The sequence below is a fragment of the Euleptes europaea genome, chromosome 11 (assembly GCF_029931775.1).
Source record: "Euleptes europaea isolate rEulEur1 chromosome 11, rEulEur1.hap1, whole genome shotgun sequence".
Taxonomy (NCBI): domain Eukaryota; kingdom Metazoa; phylum Chordata; class Lepidosauria; order Squamata; family Sphaerodactylidae; genus Euleptes; species Euleptes europaea.
In genome coordinates, this window is record NC_079322.1 from 32,941,545 (window position 1) to 32,961,737 (window position 20,193).

General features: G+C 42.0%; 1 protein-coding gene across 4 annotated transcripts in view; it reads right to left on the reverse strand.

Moving 5' to 3' along the window:
* Nucleotides 1–3,823: 3,823 nt before the first annotated feature.
* The window catches only part of RBMS3 (RNA binding motif single stranded interacting protein 3), a 675,371-nt gene continuing 659,001 nt past the window's right edge, over nucleotides 3,824–20,193 (reverse strand). For 3 of the 4 annotated variants that reach the window (XM_056857448.1, XM_056857446.1, XM_056857447.1), the window contains 3 exons: nucleotides 11,933–12,013; nucleotides 9,761–9,888; nucleotides 3,824–5,396 (listed from right to left, as the gene is read on the reverse strand). In XM_056857448.1, coding sequence (XP_056713426.1) covers nucleotides 5,390–5,396; nucleotides 9,761–9,888; nucleotides 11,933–12,013 — 216 coding nt within the window. In that variant the 3' untranslated portion in view covers nucleotides 3,824–5,389. Of the gene's footprint in view, nucleotides 5,397–9,726; nucleotides 9,889–11,932; nucleotides 12,014–20,193 lie in introns of all 4 variants that reach the window. The other variant, XM_056857449.1, reaches the window with a different exon arrangement.

The window sequence follows — 20,193 nt, forward strand, 5'->3', positions numbered from 1 at the left end:
TAGGACTGGGAAGACCAATGTTCAAATCCCTACTCATCCATGAAGATCTCGGGCCTAACCTACCTCATGGGGTTGTTCTGAAGATAAAATGGTGGACAGGGGAACCACATATGGTGTTCTGAGATCTTTGGAAGAAGGACAAGATAAAAATGTAATCAAATATTAGTCCTGATTCACAACTGCAAATCAGTTAATATGTTATCTCAGTTGTGTGCCATCATCTGAAAATCACTCCTCAATAGTTCAGCTCCATATTGGCATCACATTGGATAACCGTAATCATATGGTCCTTATGTCAACAATCCCTTTTCCCATGCAGCAGATGCTGGTGTTGTAAGTAGCAACAGAAAGAATGATGATCTAAAGGAAGCTGTGCTTGTAGAAGCTTCCTGTACATTGTTCATGATTCCTGGCCTATACAGCAAATTTAGGATGTGAAATTATTAAAACAGAGAAGAACAGATGACTTAGGCCTTTACATGAGTTGTTGTAAATGCCATTTGGTGCCTGTGTCTAAGTATGGGCAAAGTAACGTGTGTAACACACAGGCAAAAAAGTGTGGAGTTCAGAACATGGATCCAAATGGGCCCAATTTCCCTGCCAATTGTATCAATAAAGTACAGATATGGCAATTTCATTTGTGTACCTACATTTTAACTCTTGTTCTTACAATCAAAGAGTCTCTGCATAAATATTTCCAATATTCTTTTAGGGGGTGTAATGTGACCCAAAACTGGCAAGGAAGTGCTTGATAAAATAATTTCCCCCAAAACGAATGTTTCCTTGGAAGAAGGCTTCCCTCTCCCTGGAAAATATCAGTGGGTTAAAAAAGAAGATGCAATTAATATTCACTACGGAACTACGCTTAGCTACTAAACCCTTGCCTTTTGAGGAGCAACATGCTGGTGTTCTGTAGCATGCACTGAAATTACGGCCACAATTCCCTGAGCACCTCTGGTGGCCAGGAGGGCATGAAAAGAGAATGCCTAGGAGGGCATGCTATGTACATGGCAGAGATCCCATCTTTTCTCTCCTAACATGCTGCATTGCACACCGCTTTTGCAATGTTGAAAAAAGTTGCTTGCTACATGGCACGAAGAACAGCTGTTGGTAGGAAAGATGAGATAAGAGCTTCACCATGTATACACTGTACTGGATCCAAATGTGCTGCTCTGCTGGCATAATGGTGGTTTCATTGGCAGAGGAAGAAGGGGGCGATTTTTGACAATTACCGCCTCCAGCTATAGACCCACATGTTGATCCCTTTCCTTTTCCTGAGGGTTCATTGACCCCAAAGAACAAAATTTCAGTGACCTTGGGGAGGGGGGAATGAAGAAGTCTTGCTTCACCAGCTTCACTCAGCTGGCAGTGCTTTGGATTCTACCCATGGTTCTTAGGATGCCAACCTTACAGGACTAAAATAGAAATACTCAGGATCGATTTAGTTGTTCATGAAAATGTTGAATATTTTAATTTTTTTACAAAATGGGGTTGTGTGTATAAAGAATAAAAGTTTTTTAATACTGGGTGGCATCCTATCTTAGGCTAGAGGAGCTTCTTCCAGCTGAAGGTGTCTTGCTCCAGTGGCTATTCCACTGAAGGAAGGCTCTTTAGGCTGGAGGAGGGTTTCAAACTGTGCTTAGCAGAGTGGTAGGAGACAGGTCACTGAGAATTTCCATAGGTGATGAAAAATATTTTTTCCAGCTGCTTAGATACTGCTTGATGTCTGCAAATGCTAAACACATACTTTGTGAGTCCCCGAACCAATAGGAATACTCAAATGCCCAAACCTAATAAAACCATTAATAAGATTCACTTTAGAATCAAGGCTCACCCTCGGTTTTCTCAGGCTCTAGGTCTGATTCAGTGGCCACAGACTCCAGCATAGCCCCATGCAATCATGTATTTGTCATCCAGCTCTGAACCAATTCAACAGGCCTATCAAAATGAGGTAATACATTGAATCAAGACTCTTTCTTTTTCTATTATAAAAATGCTTGCATTGTAGATGCCAAACAAACTCCTAAAGTGACAGGACCCCGAATGTAATAGGTATTATCCATTTTTTGTTTGCCTTAGTAAAGAATTCTGCCATAATGGTTGGAATCTTTTTTGCCAACCCCCTCCCCAAAAATATCCACAGACCAAAAAAAAAAAAAAAAAAAAAAGGGTTCAGACTATATAAATAAAGCAGCAGAGTTCTGAATAGAAACAGGCAGGTACCCCAGCAAAGCCATCCGCCACACGGTAGCTACCTTGCAGCCTCATTGTGAACCACAATGAGACGTGTCTTTGCACCACACTAGAATTAATACAGAAACAATCCCCCCAGCACACACACCTTGCTTCTTTCATGTACATCAGGAAATGTGCCACAGAAGGACAACTATTTATACACAGAGGAAAAAGACAGAGCATAAAGAAGAAGAAAATAAGGCTGGCTGGATTTTTGTGTGTTAATTTTCATCCACATCCCTTCCAACAGGAAGGTCCACAATTTCCCAAAGGAAAGATGAAAAGAAAATCAAGTGATGCTCACAGAACATAAACAGCAATGGCCAAGCGCATGAAGGAAAGGCAGAAGCTAGAGGTCTTTACATAACTGTTTCCCCCGATGCTGTCGCCCTTTTAAGTTAGAATTGTCCAAAAGTAGTTAACTCAAACTACATGCTCTTTAGAATCTCACATAATCAGGTCCTCTTTCTATGCCAGTTGACCAGATGACATCCTATTTTTTTTAAGCGTTGCATATTTAGCAGCCATTTGTTTGGGTAACCCAATCCCCACCCCCACCCCAAAGGAGACACTACAGTAAAAATAAGGAATTAGTATTCTTAAAAAAATACTTGATTCTCTAGAAAGTCATTTTAAAGTAACCACAGACGCTGTTGCGCAATCTTCTGACAGTGCTCCCAGACATCTCTTATTTCATTTTATTGGAGCTTGTGTGGAAGTCATGTTCAGTGGATTGTATCCTTAATGTTACATATCTGGTTAGTCCAATTTCCCCCCAATATGGTTACCCTGTTCTGAATATACCACAATAGGTGTGGTGAAACCTGTCTCTCCCCCCCCCCCCGCAAATGATGACTATTTTAGTCATTTGGTTTATGTGTTTTCTTTAAGTGCTTACTTTGCTAGATATTTCTGTCTGCTATAGAGAAAAGGAATCTTACACTTGTTCATCAATAGCAGTTCTAGTTGTGGGGGGGAGAAGAATCTGGACATGCTCCTCTGACATCCTCATGGTCAACTCCCAACCATTTATATAATAATTGCACACAAGAGATTCCTAAAGGATTGTACCCCTTGTAAACTAGGGGGAACCAGTGGAGGATAAGGAAGTTGAGAAACGATGGTAATGCATATATTTTTTTTAAAAAAGTCTTCATAAAATTCTATGGGGGACTGGCAAAAATTTTAGGGGCCTTCGCCACTGTCAGCCATTCCCCCTAAATTGTCACTGAATGACCACCCCCCCCCCTCATTTTGGAAAAAGATTACATTTTCTTAGACCATCCATATATAGATTCCATATATTCTTCTTTTTTCTTTTAAAAATAGGTTTAAATCGATTCAATTTACTTGCTATTGTCTTTTGCCTAATCAAACTAATTAGTGATTGTCAGCAAACATATTAAGACAACAGAAAGCCAGTTAGTATAAAGTGACTTTTAACTTCATGCTTGCTTGAGAGAATTAACGTGAGCAAATTTTTCTTTTAACTTTCTTCTTGCATGGGGTGAGCTAAATGAAACATTGATCATCTCTCTGCCTTCGTGGCATCTTCTAAAGGACTCAAATGCACTGCCAAAATGCAAACTGAAGATGGCTGGAAGATGACAGAGGGAGAGGGGAGGAAATGAAACCTATAGGATGCAACGGAAGAAGGAAGACTGCAGTTTTAGTACCAAAGGAACCGGACAATATAGCAGAAAAGCTCAGCAAAGTTAAAATGCACCTGGGTAGAACCATCAGCAACTCATTCCTTTCTCTCGCTGTGAAATCCTGCTAAGTGCTGCTAAGTACCAACTACTCAGACCTGTCCATTGGAAGCCTAAGTATGTAGGATGTAAAACACCAGTGGAAGATAGTTTAAACAAACACAAGTTAAGAACTGGTCCGGCCATGTAGGTCAAATAAAGATTTTTTTTTAAAGGAAAGAAATAAGAAAAAAAAACCTCTATCTTCTGGACTGCGGTAGGGTGTCATTTCATCTTTGGTATAAAATAGGCCATCCGTAGGCTGCATTTGATCACAACTAGGAAAGACTACAGAAATTGTCAACAATTTCTTCTAGCTATTGCTTTTTTTTGCACTTTTTTGACCATAAGCTCCTATCTACGTAAGTTCCCCCCCCCCCAATGCTCTTAAGCTAGGTGTTTGCAATGTGACAAGCAAAGCAGACTAAAAACTTTTTAAAGCTCATAAAAAAGACTGCAGATAAAAAGCACTAATGCTTTTGCCGGCGATCACGCTTTGTAAATTAAAAAAACAAAAATCTCTATCCTGCAAGGGAAAAAAACCCTGCATTCTTGAAAATGCAAGCTGATCCCCCCACCTCAGTTCAATAACTTTATTGTAAAACACTTTAGCCTTCTAGATTCTTCTCTGTCAACACTTAAGAAAGTTCATAAAAGTCTCAGCATTTTATTTGATTCTTGAAGCCGCCACAGTTCCTTTTTCAACAGTGTTTTCTTCAAAAGAAGAAAAAAAAACATTTTCTGCTAAACGGTACAGTTTATATATATTTTTTGTTCACCCTAAAAATCCAGTCTAGGAAACCTCAGCACCAGTTGACACTGGCGTGCACTTGAATTCATTCTCCTTTTTTCTACCGAGACGTTGACAGCTTTGCCTCAAGAGCTTTTGACGTCCTTAAAATTAAGGCAATTAAGATTCAAGATAAACCTTACCTAAACTTTTCTTTAAAAAAAAAACTTCCAAAAATAAAAGACACATTGGATTTTAACAAGGGGGGGGAAGAGTAGCTGATTTCTTGAGGAAGACCTTTAATTTTCGTTTCAGCTTGCTCCCTCTTGACATTGTCGGCTTCTCAGTTGTTGTTTCGAGGAAAAAAAATCTATCTACACTTCCGAGTAAATTCTGAATTTCAAATGTTCATCCAGATGAAATATCAAACCCAGTGTTTGGCCATGGGTTTTTTTTTCTTTAATAAAAAAATAGCAAAAATAAAACTATCAGACTACATGACTGAACAATTTGCACAGCACATAGAAACACTGTTTAGTTCTTTTTGTTGTTGGGTAAGGTAGAAAATGAAAAAAAAAATTCTGTTGATGCCTGTGCAAACTGGAAGCCAACTTCTTGTTCAGTGAAGTTTCTCCATTCAAGGCAAACCTTTCAGTCCGACATTCTTCAGTCCTGCTTATTGTCTGTGAAAAGAAAATGATCAGTCATCTTTAAGTCAAAACAGCTTGGAAACAGCATCTCACCCTTCCGTACCCAGTTCTCTTTCCAACAAACCTCAGCTAAACTGGCAGCGCATTCCTGAGCTCTTGGCCCAAAAGAGCTCAGGAGGAGTGCAAGTGCCCGCAACAGCACCCGGGCCACTTGTGCCACCACGAGAGGCAGGGACACCGGTGTTGGGCCACTCACGTCGGCCTCCATGTACTGCAACCTGGGAGGCATTCCCAGGGCGTGCTGGGGGTGGAGCTGCCAGCAGGCAGCTTCCTGACCCCTTTCTTCCTGGGCACGCAATCTAAAACAACAGTGTTGCTGTGCCAGCTTTTTGCTGGCACAGCATCACTGTTTACAACGGGGCAAGATGCCCCATTTTCAAGAAAGGAAAACATTTAAAAGCCTTTTTAAAATGCCTTTTGGCAGCTGGGGGATGGCTTTGGAGGCGCCATGGTGGCACCTCGGCCATGCGGTCCCCGGCCGCCGAAGGCTCAGAAAAGGGCTGTAACTTATCTTAAATTTTAATGGGGACATAGGCCCTAAACTAAAAGTGGGAAGGCAGAAATTGAGATCTTTTAATGTTTTTAGATCACGATGTTAGTCTGACAATAGCAGTAGAAAAGAGAGTCCAGTAGTATGTCCAGGGGTATGCGCTTTCCTGAACCACAGCTCACTTCTGAAGAATGCTATCTGAAGAATGCTCACCCTGCCAGAAATTTTGTTAGTCTTTAAGGTGCTACTGGACTCTTGCTCTTTTCTACTTTAAATTTTTTAGACATGTACACTCTAGAATACAAGGAAGTTTGTATCAATTAAAGCAACAATGAATGGGCAAGATTGATGATACTGAAGTCAAGTAACAAACAAACGCTAACTATATGCAGACATATCTGTAACTGTAGCTTGCATTCAGAAAACATTAGCACATTCCTAGCTGCTGTCACAAATCCCCCCTTGTCCTCCCCCATAACAGGACGGTTGAAGATATCTAAAGGAAGGAATTCTGATATTTATTTACTGCCTTGGTATGCTACTTTGCAGCTAACAGTAAAACCAGAAATATACCATAACAAATTATCATTAAAACAAAGAATACAGTAAAAATAAGGTACACTAAACAACAGGAAGCTAAAATGAGTAAACTGAGGCTATCATATTTTGGTCACATTATGAGAAGACAAGAGTCACTAGAAAAGACAGTCATGCTAGGAAAAGTTGAGGGCAGCAGGAAAAGACGAAGACCCAACCAGAGATGGATTGTCTCAATAAAGGAAGCCACAGCCTTCAATTTGCAAGATCTGAGCAAGGCTGTCAAAGATAGGACATTTGGGAGGACATTGATTCATAGGGTCGCCATGAGTCGGAAGCGACTTGACGGCATTTAACAAACACAAACAAACAACGGGAACCATTTCATGATCAGTGAATTAATCTCAGCCCCTTCCAGAACAGAAATGTCTTTAAAACAGTTCAGAAGGTTGGTGCTGTTCTCTCCTCCTGAGGGAGGGAGTTCCAGAGTTTGGGAGCAGCTAAGATAAAGCTGGTTCCCACAGGAAGGCACCATAGCTGAATCCCAGCTCAGGGAGGTGGAGGCAGACCTTAAGGGACTTTGGACCCAAGCCCTTAAGGGCTTTAAGGACAAGACCAGAACCCGAAATTGAGCCCAAAATATCAGCCTTGTTCAGGGCTGCCAAGAACCACCACGAAAAAGATCCCCTCTGGACTTCCCCTCAACACCCAGACCCAATCCATATATATTAAAAAGAAATCATGTGACTTGCTTGTCTCCATGGGCCTCGAGGTGATTGGGGGCCCTAGAATGTTGTCCCCCCACAAGCCCCTCCTCGCTGCAGTAATGGCCATATTCTCTTTTGCACATGTGAGAGTCCACCTTAGTTCTAACTGGATATTTCTTGCAAAGAACAAACAGCTGCTCTGGAACACACAAATTGGCAGAGTCCTTGGAGAAGTATTAATACTATGTTGATAATGTCTCAGTCCGTTGATAATATGTTGTTAATGTCTCACATCTGTCTCCAGTGGAAAGAAGAAAACATCTGCTCCAACTTGACCCTCACCAGGATAAGAAAACCCAAGTCTAAGACCCAACTTCTCTAAGAACAGGCGCTGTTAAAAGATTTGAGACCTAATCTCATCATCAGTATTTCTTAATGGTGGGTGGGTGGGAGCTAATTAACATTTCTTAGGGTCAAGCTAGATGACAGGGAGACAGATCTTATCAGCATCTTTAAAAGCTAGATTTCAGGCATATGAATCCTCAATTCAGATTGGGACCTGATGGAGAAAGAAGGGTTCCAACCTTGCACACCGTTACATAAATATAATACAGTACAAAAACTGTTCTCCTCCCACCTGTGTTCTTATTAGCACTGGAAGATGAAAAGACACCTTTCCTTTTCCTGTCTTTTTCTTTCCAAGGCTAATAGCAACACTGGGAGGGTGATTTGGAAAGGCAAAATTAAACAGGGAAGAAAGGAGTGAAATCTTTCACCCCTTTCCCTTACAGTATCTCAGGGAAACATCCTCTTCCCTACACATACACAGAGCCAGGGCCCCAACAATGCTGCAAGGAAATGGGAACATTTTACAGTGGGCCATGTTACCAGGGAAGCCCATATAATTCATGTATGCCATTTAAGAATAAATCAGAATTTCTTTTTCTTTAATGGTTTACATGTACAGGATGTGATCAAGGAGGAGACGGTATATGTTCAAGGATAATACTGGGCCCAGTGAAAATGTGCTAGGCCTCATCAGAGACTCACTGAAAATTTTATTAATGTCTCAAACTCTGTCAGTCCAGAATCCCTCTAGGCCAGAATGAAAAAGTAGGGTTATGGGCCAAACTGCAACCAGAGTAGAAGAATTCGATTGAACACAGCAGTAATTCCCAAACGCTGGCTTGGATCCAATGGAGTGTTTCCACAGGAGGAAGGATTTTTGTCCACAAAGCATGATTTTCTTGCTTCTCCTGCAATTCTGGGGGGTATTTTTGGCTGCAGCAGAAGGGGGAAGGCAAGAAAATTTGCTCTGTGGATGGAAATCCTGCTTATGGAAGTGTTCTGTTGGATCCAGCTGATGTCCTGGTGTACACTAATGTGCTATGAGACAACTGGTAGTAAACCATAAGAGAATATTAAGTACACCAATAATTGAATAGGGGTGCTATTGAATTTCTGATCCTTGCAGGTTCTACTCAGAAATCTCTATTTTGATTTTGGTTCTCCAAAATGAAGGAAACTTTATTTTGTGGCATTTTCATGTTCAATTTCCCCCATAAAATATATACACCTTCAGTACCCTTTGTGTGTCAGTACGTGTAAATTACTTTTGTGGTATATATAAATTGAGAATGCATGTAACTGGAACAGGAGCAAACAAATGATCAATATCAGCAACCAAACCGGGCGAACAGAAACCCCTCTCAATGACAACACACGGAAACAAAAAGGAAAAAGAACTTATCGTTCCATCTCTATAACTGAAATATTCTGTGAGACCAAAGCAGCAAGGATCATTCAGTCACGTACAGTGCAGAATTCCCTGCATCAAAGAAAGTTGCCCATTGTATCTCTGCATGAGTCACTACTCTGGCTTAATCTCCTTCCCATTAGGAGATAGGCCCAGATCAGTGATTCATGCAGAAAGACAAGATTTTTACTCTTTGACTCCAAGAGTAAACATTTTCAGCTGCAGCAATGAAGGATAATTTCAATTCAGAAAAAAAATATTAAGAAACGTATGAGAAATTTGGGGGTGAAAGCTGGCCTTTGTTCTGGAAGGTATTGGTTTGTTACTATCATATATTCATTGTTTTGTCTTGGCAAGTTCCAATTCTAAGCTTCAGCTGTAAAATAGAAACAGAATTCACCTACCTCACATTGTTATCTTAAGGCATGAGCCTAAGTATTGCCCACAGAGTGGAGTATTCCATGGAGCAGGACCTCCCTGCCTCCACTGAACCCCCTGAAATTCTTATCATGGGGACTGACAAACCCTTGAGAGTAAAATGGGGGTATGCAGTGGGGAAGGCAATTCCCAGAAATTACCCTCCCTTCCTTCACCGAGGGAATGTCATTCCACTGGCATAACTACTGCTATGCCAGCTTAACAGACCCCTGGCATAGAATGTAGAGCTTTTGGCAAGTAAATAATTGATCTGTAGCAGCAAGAATGGTTATTGGTTTTCAGCCAGATCACTCTACAGAAATCACTGGTGCAAATTCAAACTACCTTCCCTGAATTAAATGGGATTACTGGAGTACATTCAAGAGAAACTCGTACCTGTTCTACAGGTCAATGAACATCATCAGCTTACTTTGACTGTTGATAGGAATATGCAGATGCGTGTTCACTGGATGTTTCCACCGCCATTTGTTGCTGTTGACCACTGGCTTCCTGTGATGAAGGTGCTACTGTCTGTGGAGAGGTATCGGCAACAACACCCTGAAGGAGAAGGGGGAAAAAGAAAGAAAACAGGAGCACAAAAGGGCCTTACTACTTTTAATAATGTCAGTGAAGACGAGAGTCAACACAATCTTGCCAGCCTCATTATTTCCGAGCAGCTGTACTGTTGCTTTATTGCTGGGGATATCAAAAGCCACATGCTGATATGACATAAATGCTACATGTTTAAAAAGAGAGGCATGCCATAATTACAGTTCTACACAGAAGGCCAGAAAGACCTTTTTTCCTTGTAACACAGTATTGGAATCCACATCGTGTCCAGTATTGTACTATCACACGCAGGTGACTGACCTGATTGGGATCTCACTGAGAATGACGGGATGCTTGGCATTGTGGCGTAGCTTCCCTCTCCGCTGCAGTGAGATCAGAATCAAGCCCCACTCACAGGCACATTGGGATTGTGACATACAAAGGGAAGGGGGTCTGTATCTGTATCATGCTTTGAACAAGGACATAAGCGTCTTTGAGCACACGTAAAAAAAAATATTTCCAGGGGATGAAAAGCCAAGGACTGATGAAGAAAAATATCACAGCAATGCGTAGTGATTTGCTGTGGATTTTTTTTAAAAAAAGAAAAACGATATGCATAACACATTCGAATTTGAAGAAAAAGAAATATTTTTGGGACCTGAGCTATTTTGACAGCCAAATTCATTCTTCCGAAGAATAGTTCTTAAAAGCTTTGTTATTATGACTTCATTCATGCCCTGGTAATGGCTCAATGGCTTAAAAAGAACTTTGCAGTAGTACTTCATTGTGCAGGCCTCAAAGCATTATCCTTGAAAACTCAAAATTTGTTCTCGTTACAGTCCTATAAAACTAGCTGACAGATCATTCTGTATTTATTTATTTATTTTTGCTGGTGAGGTAGCCAATTACCTTTTAAGAGGCATTTAGAATCCCAACTCAGAAAGCTTTTTTAAAAAAGAAATTTGTAGCATGGTGTTCTTTTATAAAGATCAATAAAGAGTGTTCAAAAAGAGGTGTTATGATAACGTTGACAGCAAAACATGATAGAGAGAGAGTGGGGGGAAAAACCCATTGTGCTGTAAAGATTTCAAAAGATGGATGAAAACAGGAGTGATACATCTGAACACATGGGGGTGATCGTTGAAGAATACCAATATTTGCAGGCAAAACAGTGTAAAAAAAAAAAAGAAGAGTCAATGCGTGGAGCCCCAATGTAGATATAGTGGAGGTGTGGCTACACAGCTGCTGAGGGGGGGAAGAAGCATCTTCAGCTACCCAAGGAGTTGAAACTGCATCTACTCTACAAGGAGACATATATCAAGACACAACCACTGAGTCCATGCTGTCCATCACATATAATTGGGTAAAAAGTGGGCTATAATGAAAACGGGGAGGAAATATATGAATTTAAGATCGAGAGCCACCTTTCTTCCCTCCCCACCCCCAGACACCCCCTTTCCCTTTTCTGATATTGGTCCAGAAGGCCTTATGAAGATGAACAGCAGAGGAGGTCAGGCTGCAGCTCTCCCGGTAGCTTGTGCTCTGCGGTGCCGACAGCATACTTACTCATTAGATTGACATCAGCAGGACTCATCCCCAAGGAGGGAGGGAGCAAATCCTTCACCGAGGATGAAAAAGCACTCAGTCAGTGCAGCATCCTCCAGGTCTGTATATACAAGAGGAAGGTTTCCTTTGCTCAGTCATAATTTCTGGCGGCTGGCGGCTTTCAGCAATCACTACCAGCATAACTCTTACACTAAAGGAAGCATCCAACCCTTTGGGTGGTCTTCTCTTCTGGAACCTCTTTGCATTTGCAGTCCGATGGTTGGCTTTTTGTCCCCTTTGTCACTCCCCGTCCACCTCCCCACCACCACTCCTGCTGCTTAATGGAATATTCCATTTCCTCTTTGATTAAAACAACAACAACGAGAATTCAGAACCAAGTGCACTTGCCGCATTGTCTCTAAAGAGAGATAAAACAAGAAGGCAATCCCACCTTTAAAAGTAGTTGGGGATTCTAAGGAGATACAAGTTGAGACACAGGTAGACTTACTTCAAGAGGGACAGCTGTTGGAGGCACAGGAGTGTACTGGGGAATGTAGGTCCCTTGCATAGGTGCAGCAGCCGTCATATACTGGAATAAAGGGAAAGCAAACTTAATTCCAGAAGGTCCAAGTGATGGAAAACCTTGCTATACACATTGAATTAAATGCTCACCATGCCGCACCGTATTAATCAAGCAAACAATATTACATTTAATTTGGACCCCGACCCAGCTAAAGAATACCAGTATATGTCAGTGGAAGCCATAACTACCGGGTGATGTCTTATCACTGATTAAGTTGGTCACTGCAGCCCACCAACTTACATCTGCATTATAAGCAAATTCTATCCAATCTAGTAGATCAGTGGTAGCCCTTTTCTGTAACTGAATTGCCATGTGATAAATTATTCTCTGACAAACATGGTTATGTGAAAGTGTTTAATGTAATAAGGAATGGGTAGAATCCAGTTACACTCTTTTAAGTTCCATTGATTCTAACTGGAAAGCTAAGCATATACTGAAATCATGCCAACTGAAATTTTTAAGCAACTAAAAATGCTCAACGTTGGCTCAGTCTCACCCAAAGATAACAGAATATACTGCTGAGGTAGTAACTGGTTTTAAGTGGGTTTTAAGATGATTTCAATAGAGACAGTTTAGTAATACTTGTTCATAGAGCTATGAGGCACAGCACGCCTTTCCTCTTTCATGATGAAAAGTTCAGAGGGACTAACACATTTGAAAGTAATAAAACTGAAAACAGTGTGATTCCTCGTCTATAAGTAATATCTTACTGCCTTATTCCCAAATGATGGAGATTTGCTTTAGAGTATTAGGAGCCCCGCGGCACAGAGTGTTAAGCTGCAGTACTGCAGTCCAAGCTCTGCTCACGACCTGAGTTCGATCCCAATGGAAGTTGGTTTCAGGTAGCCAGCTCAAGGTTGACTCAGCCTTCCATCCTTCCGAGGTCGGTCAAATGAGTACACAGCTTGCTGAGGGTAAAGGGGAGATGACTGGGGAAGGCACTGGCAAACCACCCCATAAACGAAGTCTGCCTAGTAAACGTCAGGATGTGACATTACCCCAGGGGTCAGGAATGACCCGGTGCTTGCACAGGGGACCTTTACCTTTACCTTTTAAAGTCATGCTGATACCAATGCAACTTACATTTGGGTTAGCACACTGAGGATCTCAGCCTCGATCCATGCTACCTTACTATTTAAATTAGAACAATTAATTCCCCAGAGACTCGGAGAAAAAGAATAGCAGAAAATGCACAAGAGATAAAGGGAACAGATGTCTCAGTGTTTCCCTTTTTATAGCTGGGACTGCTAACTTGATTCTCTTCTATGCATGAATTATTTTTAATTTCCACCAAGTCTTCCTTGTTATCAACATCAGAAATCCTACTGAAAAGCTCTTGCCCTCAAGTGCTATAGAAACGTCCTTAATTGCAAGTGTTTTTCTGACACTCTTACAGTATCATTCCCTCCCAGCCTTGCTTACACAGAAACTTGGCTGAAGGCAACAAATTGCTCAGATCCTTCAATGTCCTATCAGTATGAAGCTGTCACATCCAGACATTCCTTTGTTTTGCCACTATCCAGCTCTAGCTCTATTCACTGACAAAAATACTCAGCGTTGCTGGCATGACACCTCCAACACCTGTTATCTTCAAAGATGCACAGAAGATGGGTAAGTTCACCGAATGCGCTTGGTGAATTTTAAAATCATTAAAACACAGGCCAGGTTTTCCAGCTGAAATAGAAAGGGCTGGAGGTATTTGGTTTGATTATTCGTTGCAGAGCATGTTTTTTCTTTTGCTAGCATGGCAAATAAACCTGGGTATGTTTTGACTGTATACAGTTACTAAGAGAAAACATTGTGATACAGAAACACAAGGAAAGCAACATGTATATTTTGAGTGGGAAGTCTGAAGGTAGGTACACCAAGGACTAAATTTACTCAGACAACAGACTTGACGCTGAATGGAAATTTTCCTCTGCAGAGCAAAGAAGGAAAGATTCAGATCTTTACTATTTTACTATCATTACAACAACAACAACAATTTATTGCAGTCATAGACCAGTAACGTTGGGAATAACTGTGAATTCATAGGAATCAGGGATGTCGAAATGCTATTAATCAAATGTCAACCAAACAATGTGTGTGTGTGTAAAGTGCCGTCAAGTCACAGCCGACTTATGGCGGCCCCTTTTTGGGGTTTTCATGGCAAGAGACTAACAGAGGTGGTTTGCCAGTGCCTTCCTCTGCATAGCAACCCTGGCCTTCCTTGGTGGTCTCCCATCCAAATACTTACCAGGGCTGACCCTGCTTAGCTTCTGAGATCTGACAAGCTCAGGCTAGCCTGGGCCATCCAGGTCAGGGCCAACCAAACAATACCCACTTGCAAAAAATTGTTCTGAATTTGAATAGATTTTTAAAAAACATTTGGGAGTGACAATTATTCTGGCACCTTGTTGCCTGGTTCCATTTTTCTACCCAGCGCGAGTGAAAGCAAGGTAAAATACATGCTTGACAGGGGTCCTATTTGGGGATGGGCTGTGGCTCAGGATCAGAGCATCTGCTTTGCATACAGAATGTCCCATGTTCAATCCTCAGCATCTCCATTTAAAAGGAGCATTGGGAAAGTGAAGTGAAAGACCTCCACGAGACCCTGGAGAGCAGCTGACGGTCAGGCAGATAATGTTGATGGAATTGTGGTCTGACTCAGTATGAGGCAGCATTTTGAAAAAGAATCATTCCAATAATCATTTCTACTCTTTGCCAGTCACTGCACTCTCAGGCTTTGGAAGGGCTTTTTGATTCTATATAAGCTTGAGACCTATGTCTGCATCTGAAAGAAAGGCCAAAGGCTTTGCTAGTACCCACTGGGAGGCAGGCAGGACAGATGGGAGTTAGATGCTGAGGCTACAGCTTAATCCATCCTAGGATACATAGCTGGACTCAAAACTGAGAGGGATAGGTACAGGGATGAAGACTTCTTGCAGCCCAATTGCCCTGCAGGGGACAAAGACAAAGGCTTTGATTGCACACGCTAAAGGGAAGGCAGGTCTGTAGAGGCCAGGGGATGCAGAAGCAGGGCAGAGCTTCGCCCCCTCCCTCCAGTTATTCGGCAGTCTGCCTACCCTGAAGACTATGGAGAAAACAAAGACACATGATAGTTAAGAGCAAACACATGCACAAACTTCAGAGATGTGAGAAGGAGGAGTGATGATGATGGAACTGCTGAGAACTTGTGGGTGTCTTGAAAGCAGCTATTGGGAAACCTGATATGTACAAGTTCTGCTTGTTCACATGCAAAGCAGAGGACGAATACTATTTTAAAGAGAAGTGGCACATGTAGACAAGGGGGACTAACCCTGTTTCTCTCACTCTGTGTTGCTGTAATAGATGAGGGAAATATAATTAGCCATGTATTTCTTTATACCCACCTTCCAGTGATGCATGAATTGGGGAGAGGTGCCTTTTAAAGTAAGTGTGACCATCACATGAGAACTAAAATGGAATATATTTGGTATCCTTCTGGAGAAAAGTGTTAACGAATTAACAATTTTAGGATCCACATTATTAGTGCCAGCTCTTAAAACTCAAGTCTAGACACTGCATCATTACTATAGCTATGCGAAAATGTCTGAATTGTTGGGGAAGCTGATGTAAATCATACAGCTGCAGGATATATCTAAGCTCTAAGGTTTTCACTACAGTTATCTTCTGTTCTCTTCCCTGAACAGGACTTTCCTTCTTTTAATCCTTACCAAAGGTACAGAACAAAATGCTCTGGGCCATAACTAGATACAGGCACTCCTGAGTTTTCGTAGTTCCATTTTGGGTTTCTTCCTTTGATTTATGAGCTGACTGAGAGCATGAAAAAATCTAAAGATTATAACAAAAAAGTTTTCCAATATAAAATATTGTATATTAACTTTAAAACACCCTGGTTTGACCTATATGTAGTTTCTGGCATATAAACACAAACTGACCATGCAATTAGAAATCAACAGTAACAAAGATTTTTCATGTAGAAAAAACTGGACCTGGCAAAGACAACATTCATTGGCCCAAAAACATCTTTTCTAACATATATTTAATGATAATTAAAACTAGATTGGTAGATGAGCTAGATTCGAGTCCAACAGCACCTTAGACACTAACTTTATATTCGGTGTATAAGCTTTCAAGAGTATAAAGCTCCCTTTGTCAGATATGAAGCTTTGCCTCTCAAGATCTTATACCCCAAAAATGTTCTCTAAGGTGCTACTGGGCTCAAATCTAGCTCTCCTTCTGCAGATTAACATGGCTGCCCTCCTGAAACTTGACTGGTAGATGAGTCTTAAAAAGGAAAGTTAACAAGAAAGGTATAAAACCTAAGCATTGACAAAATAACAAATTGTTAGGATCAAGCACAGTAAACTCAGTAAGACACCTACCCTCCTCTACTGCAAGCTTACCTTTGATTTCATACTGAACACACACGTGAACTCATGGAAGCTGCCTTATACTGATCAGACCATTGATCTATCATAGTCAGCATTATCTACTCTGACTGGAAGCAGCTCTCCAGTACCTCAGGTAGAGTTCTTACACACCACCTACTACTGTTGGTGGTGGAAAGTGCCATCAAGTCACTGCTGACTTATGGTGACCCCGTAGGGTTTTCAAGGCAAGAGACGTTGATAGGTGGTTTACTATTGCCTGCCTCCGTGTGGGTTGAGAGAGTTCTAAGAGAGTTCTGTGACTGGCCCAATGTCATCCAACAGGCTTCATGTGGAGAAGGGGGGAATCAAACCCAGTTCTCCAGATTTGAAAAGGCAACTGAGGAGCGAGAGGCATGTGTGCTGATCTCCTTGGAGGAATGGGTGGGATAAAAATAACTGTGAGATAGAGCTTGGGTTTATTTGTTTCCCACCACTTCTCCCTCCTCTTGAGCCTGGCTCAATAATTCAAGACCCATATTCATAGCAAATGGTAGCTTATGTGCAAACCAAACGTGGTGATTTGAACTCTTCCCTGCAAATGGGTTGTGTGCGTTAAGTGCTGTCAGGTTGCTTCCAACTTATAGCAACCCTATGAATTAATAACTTCCAAAACGTCCTGTCATTGACAGCCTTGCTCAGGTCTTACCAACTTAGGGCCGTGGCTTTCTTCATTGAGTCAATCCATCCTGCAAATTAGGGTTGAAATATTGTCTGTAGCATCCAGGCCCCAAACTCTAAAGCCAAACGTATTCCAGAGCTGAAATGGGCAGGACTGGACCTGGGACCATCTGCGTATAAAGCAGAAGTTCCCACACCAAGTGACAACCTTCCCCTTATGTCTGCGCTAGCAGGGCCCGGCCTCAGTGCAGATGGGTTCAAGGAAAGACCCCCAGCTGGGCGTAAAGATTTACCATGATAATCAATTATTAACCCCCCCTCCCCTGGATAGGAATAAATTTCTCTCATTTCCCCTCTGGGGTTAGCTGTCTTCAAACAAGAGACTCCAAATTAGAACCGTTCTGTCCTTTAACCTCTTTGAGGGGGCCCTTCTCAACATAGTCTGTCTAGTAAACTTCATGATGTTACCTAACCTCATGTGTCAGTTATGACCCAGTACTTGCACCTTTACCTTTTTTTCTCAGCCATCCTTCCATGTTAACTATTTCCTCTCTGCTTCTTGCAGAAGTGACATTTTCAATATTATGTTCCAGGAGGATAGCCGTGTTGGTCTGCAGTAGAAGAGCAAGATTCAAGTCCCGAAGCACTTTAATGACCAACAAGATTTTTGGGGTATACGCTTTTCAGAGTCAGTCTGATGAAGGGAGCTTTGAATCTCAAAAGCTTATACTTTCAGAGGTGGTTTGCCATTGCCTGCCTCCACATCATGACCCTGGTATTCTTTGGCGGTCTCCCATCCAAATACTTGCCAGGGCTGACCCTCCTTAGCTTCTGAAATCTGATGAGATCAGGCTAGCCCAGGGCTATCCAGGTCAGGGCTCCATAAATGGTTAAATAAAGGAACAAAATTTGAGTCCAGCAGTACCTTAAAAACCAACAATCCAGATAGTAATCTTTTAACCATACTTTTTTCTTTCTTGATGTTGACTTCTGGTTGTATTCTGCAGAGGTCTCCAACTATGAAAAAGATATCTTAACCATGGAAATGACCATTGGGGAGTGTGGGCCACCAACAAATCCCTCCAGGTTGAAATCACCAACCTGTGGGAAACCATAGCCTGGCAGCTGAAAGAGAACAAGTTCCTCAAGAACAGGAACAAGACCCTGAAAGATACAGTGAACAGTTTCGGGATGACCATGGAGGAGTGCATCTTGTGGAAGACCTCCAAGAAAAGATAAGACTTTACTGATTGAAAGATCCATCACTTGGCCCTCCAAAGGGAGTTCCTGATGAAGACCAACAAGGAGCAGTGTGAGGTTTTATACCAGATGGCCCTCTTCAAAGACTACTAAGTTGCACAGGAAAGGGACCTCAAGAAATATCCAAGAAGTTTTGAGGACAAGCTGGAGGAGATGAAGCAACGATTCAGAGAAAAGCCATTTGGTGCAGTTCAGAGAGAAGGTAAGGGAACTCCTCCTGAAGTGGCAGAACCAGAGAACAGGCAGGGACAAGTGGAGCTGTCTTTGAAGCAGGCAAGGGTGGACCAATAGAACAACATGCAGGTGGGTTTTCTCATGCACGAAATCATGGCAGCCAAGTTGGTCGACGTGGCTTTGAACAGGTCAAGGAAGCGGAACATCATGCACTAAACAGGTGGTGGCTGTAGATCTCCTGGGATTTCCTGAGATCAGTTCACCCGGAGAAAATGGCTGCTTTGGAAGGTGGACTCTATGGCATTATGTCCTGCATAAGAAGAGCCATGTTGACTATCTTGCAAATGAGGCCATACCTCAGGGCCATGAATAATGACACTCGACAGCCAGCATGGCATAATGGACAGAGTGCTGGACTAGGATCCTGTGAGATGCAGATTTGAATCCCTACTTCTGTAGAAGCACTCTGGGTGACTATGGATCTGTCACAAACTCTCAGTCAGGCCTACCTCACCAGGTTGTTGTTGTGAGAGAATGGAAGAGGAGGGAAACTATATATAAAAAAGAAACTGTAACAATCTATTTGGATTCTTGCAAGCCATTAGGGTAAAGGGGAAAACATCAGGGTCCAGATAATCTGATCCAGAAGGAAAAGCAGTTTCACACAGGTTAGTTTTTTCTTCCTTGTGTTGCACATCTATTTGCCCCAATGCTTGTGCATCTGTTCTCCCTTCACAATGTTTGGTTTCAATTGGTTGGGGGGGGGGGAAATCAAGGAAACAAGAGAACTGGCCACTAAAACCTTCTGTTACACAATCAGCATTTTCTCTGGGCAATAGTTTCAGCAGGACTTTGTCCTTCCGCCACTAACAATTGCCAATTTATGCAGCTCTCTTGCATCAGCCCCCCCCCCATGCTGCCCTCCTCAATAGCAAGACAACTGTCAACGCTAGGAATTTTAATGCAAAGCAGCATTTAATGAAATCAGGGCTAAGGGAAAAGGCAGCAATCCACTTGTATGGAAAAGAATTAATCAAGCCTTGTCTTTGTGCTGAGATTTCAGAGCCCTGATCGTAAATAATTTTCGACAGGCCTGAAAGGGATGTGCCACTACAAGATGAGAGCTTCTGGTAACTGCTTGAAAGCCAAATAAGTGGATGATCGCTGTCCTGGTTAAAGTTTTGTTCGGCCAATCAGTATTTGGAGGAAAGTGGAAGAGGGGAAACATTTTGCAGGAAAGGAAAAGCAAAACCTTACAACAAGGAAGAATGACAAAAAGGATTTCACTTGGAGTGTCACAATTTATCGCTGCAAGCGTGCTTTACCTTACAGAATTCTCCACTGAGCCATTAATGCGGGGGGGGGGGGGAGAGGGGAGGAGACGACATATGTTTGACAAACAAATGGGTAAACTTGCCGCTGGAACGGTTTGCTCACTATATACAGAGGGTGTTGCTTCTTTTCTTCTTGGCAGGAAATGTCTTGAGGTAAAACTGACTGGCATGTTGGCTGGCAAGCTGCCCCCCCTCCACCCCCCCCCCCCATCAGCTCTTGTTACAAAGGTCTGTTTCTAATGGATTGGGTATGGTGCTTTTCCATTTTGCTAATGAGAAAAGCTAAAGGCCATTACTTGTTCTGATTAAGATCCCAGCAGGGAGAAATGTGATGTGTACCTTACGAGGGCATATGCAAAGGAAATACATGGCACATCCCATCGAT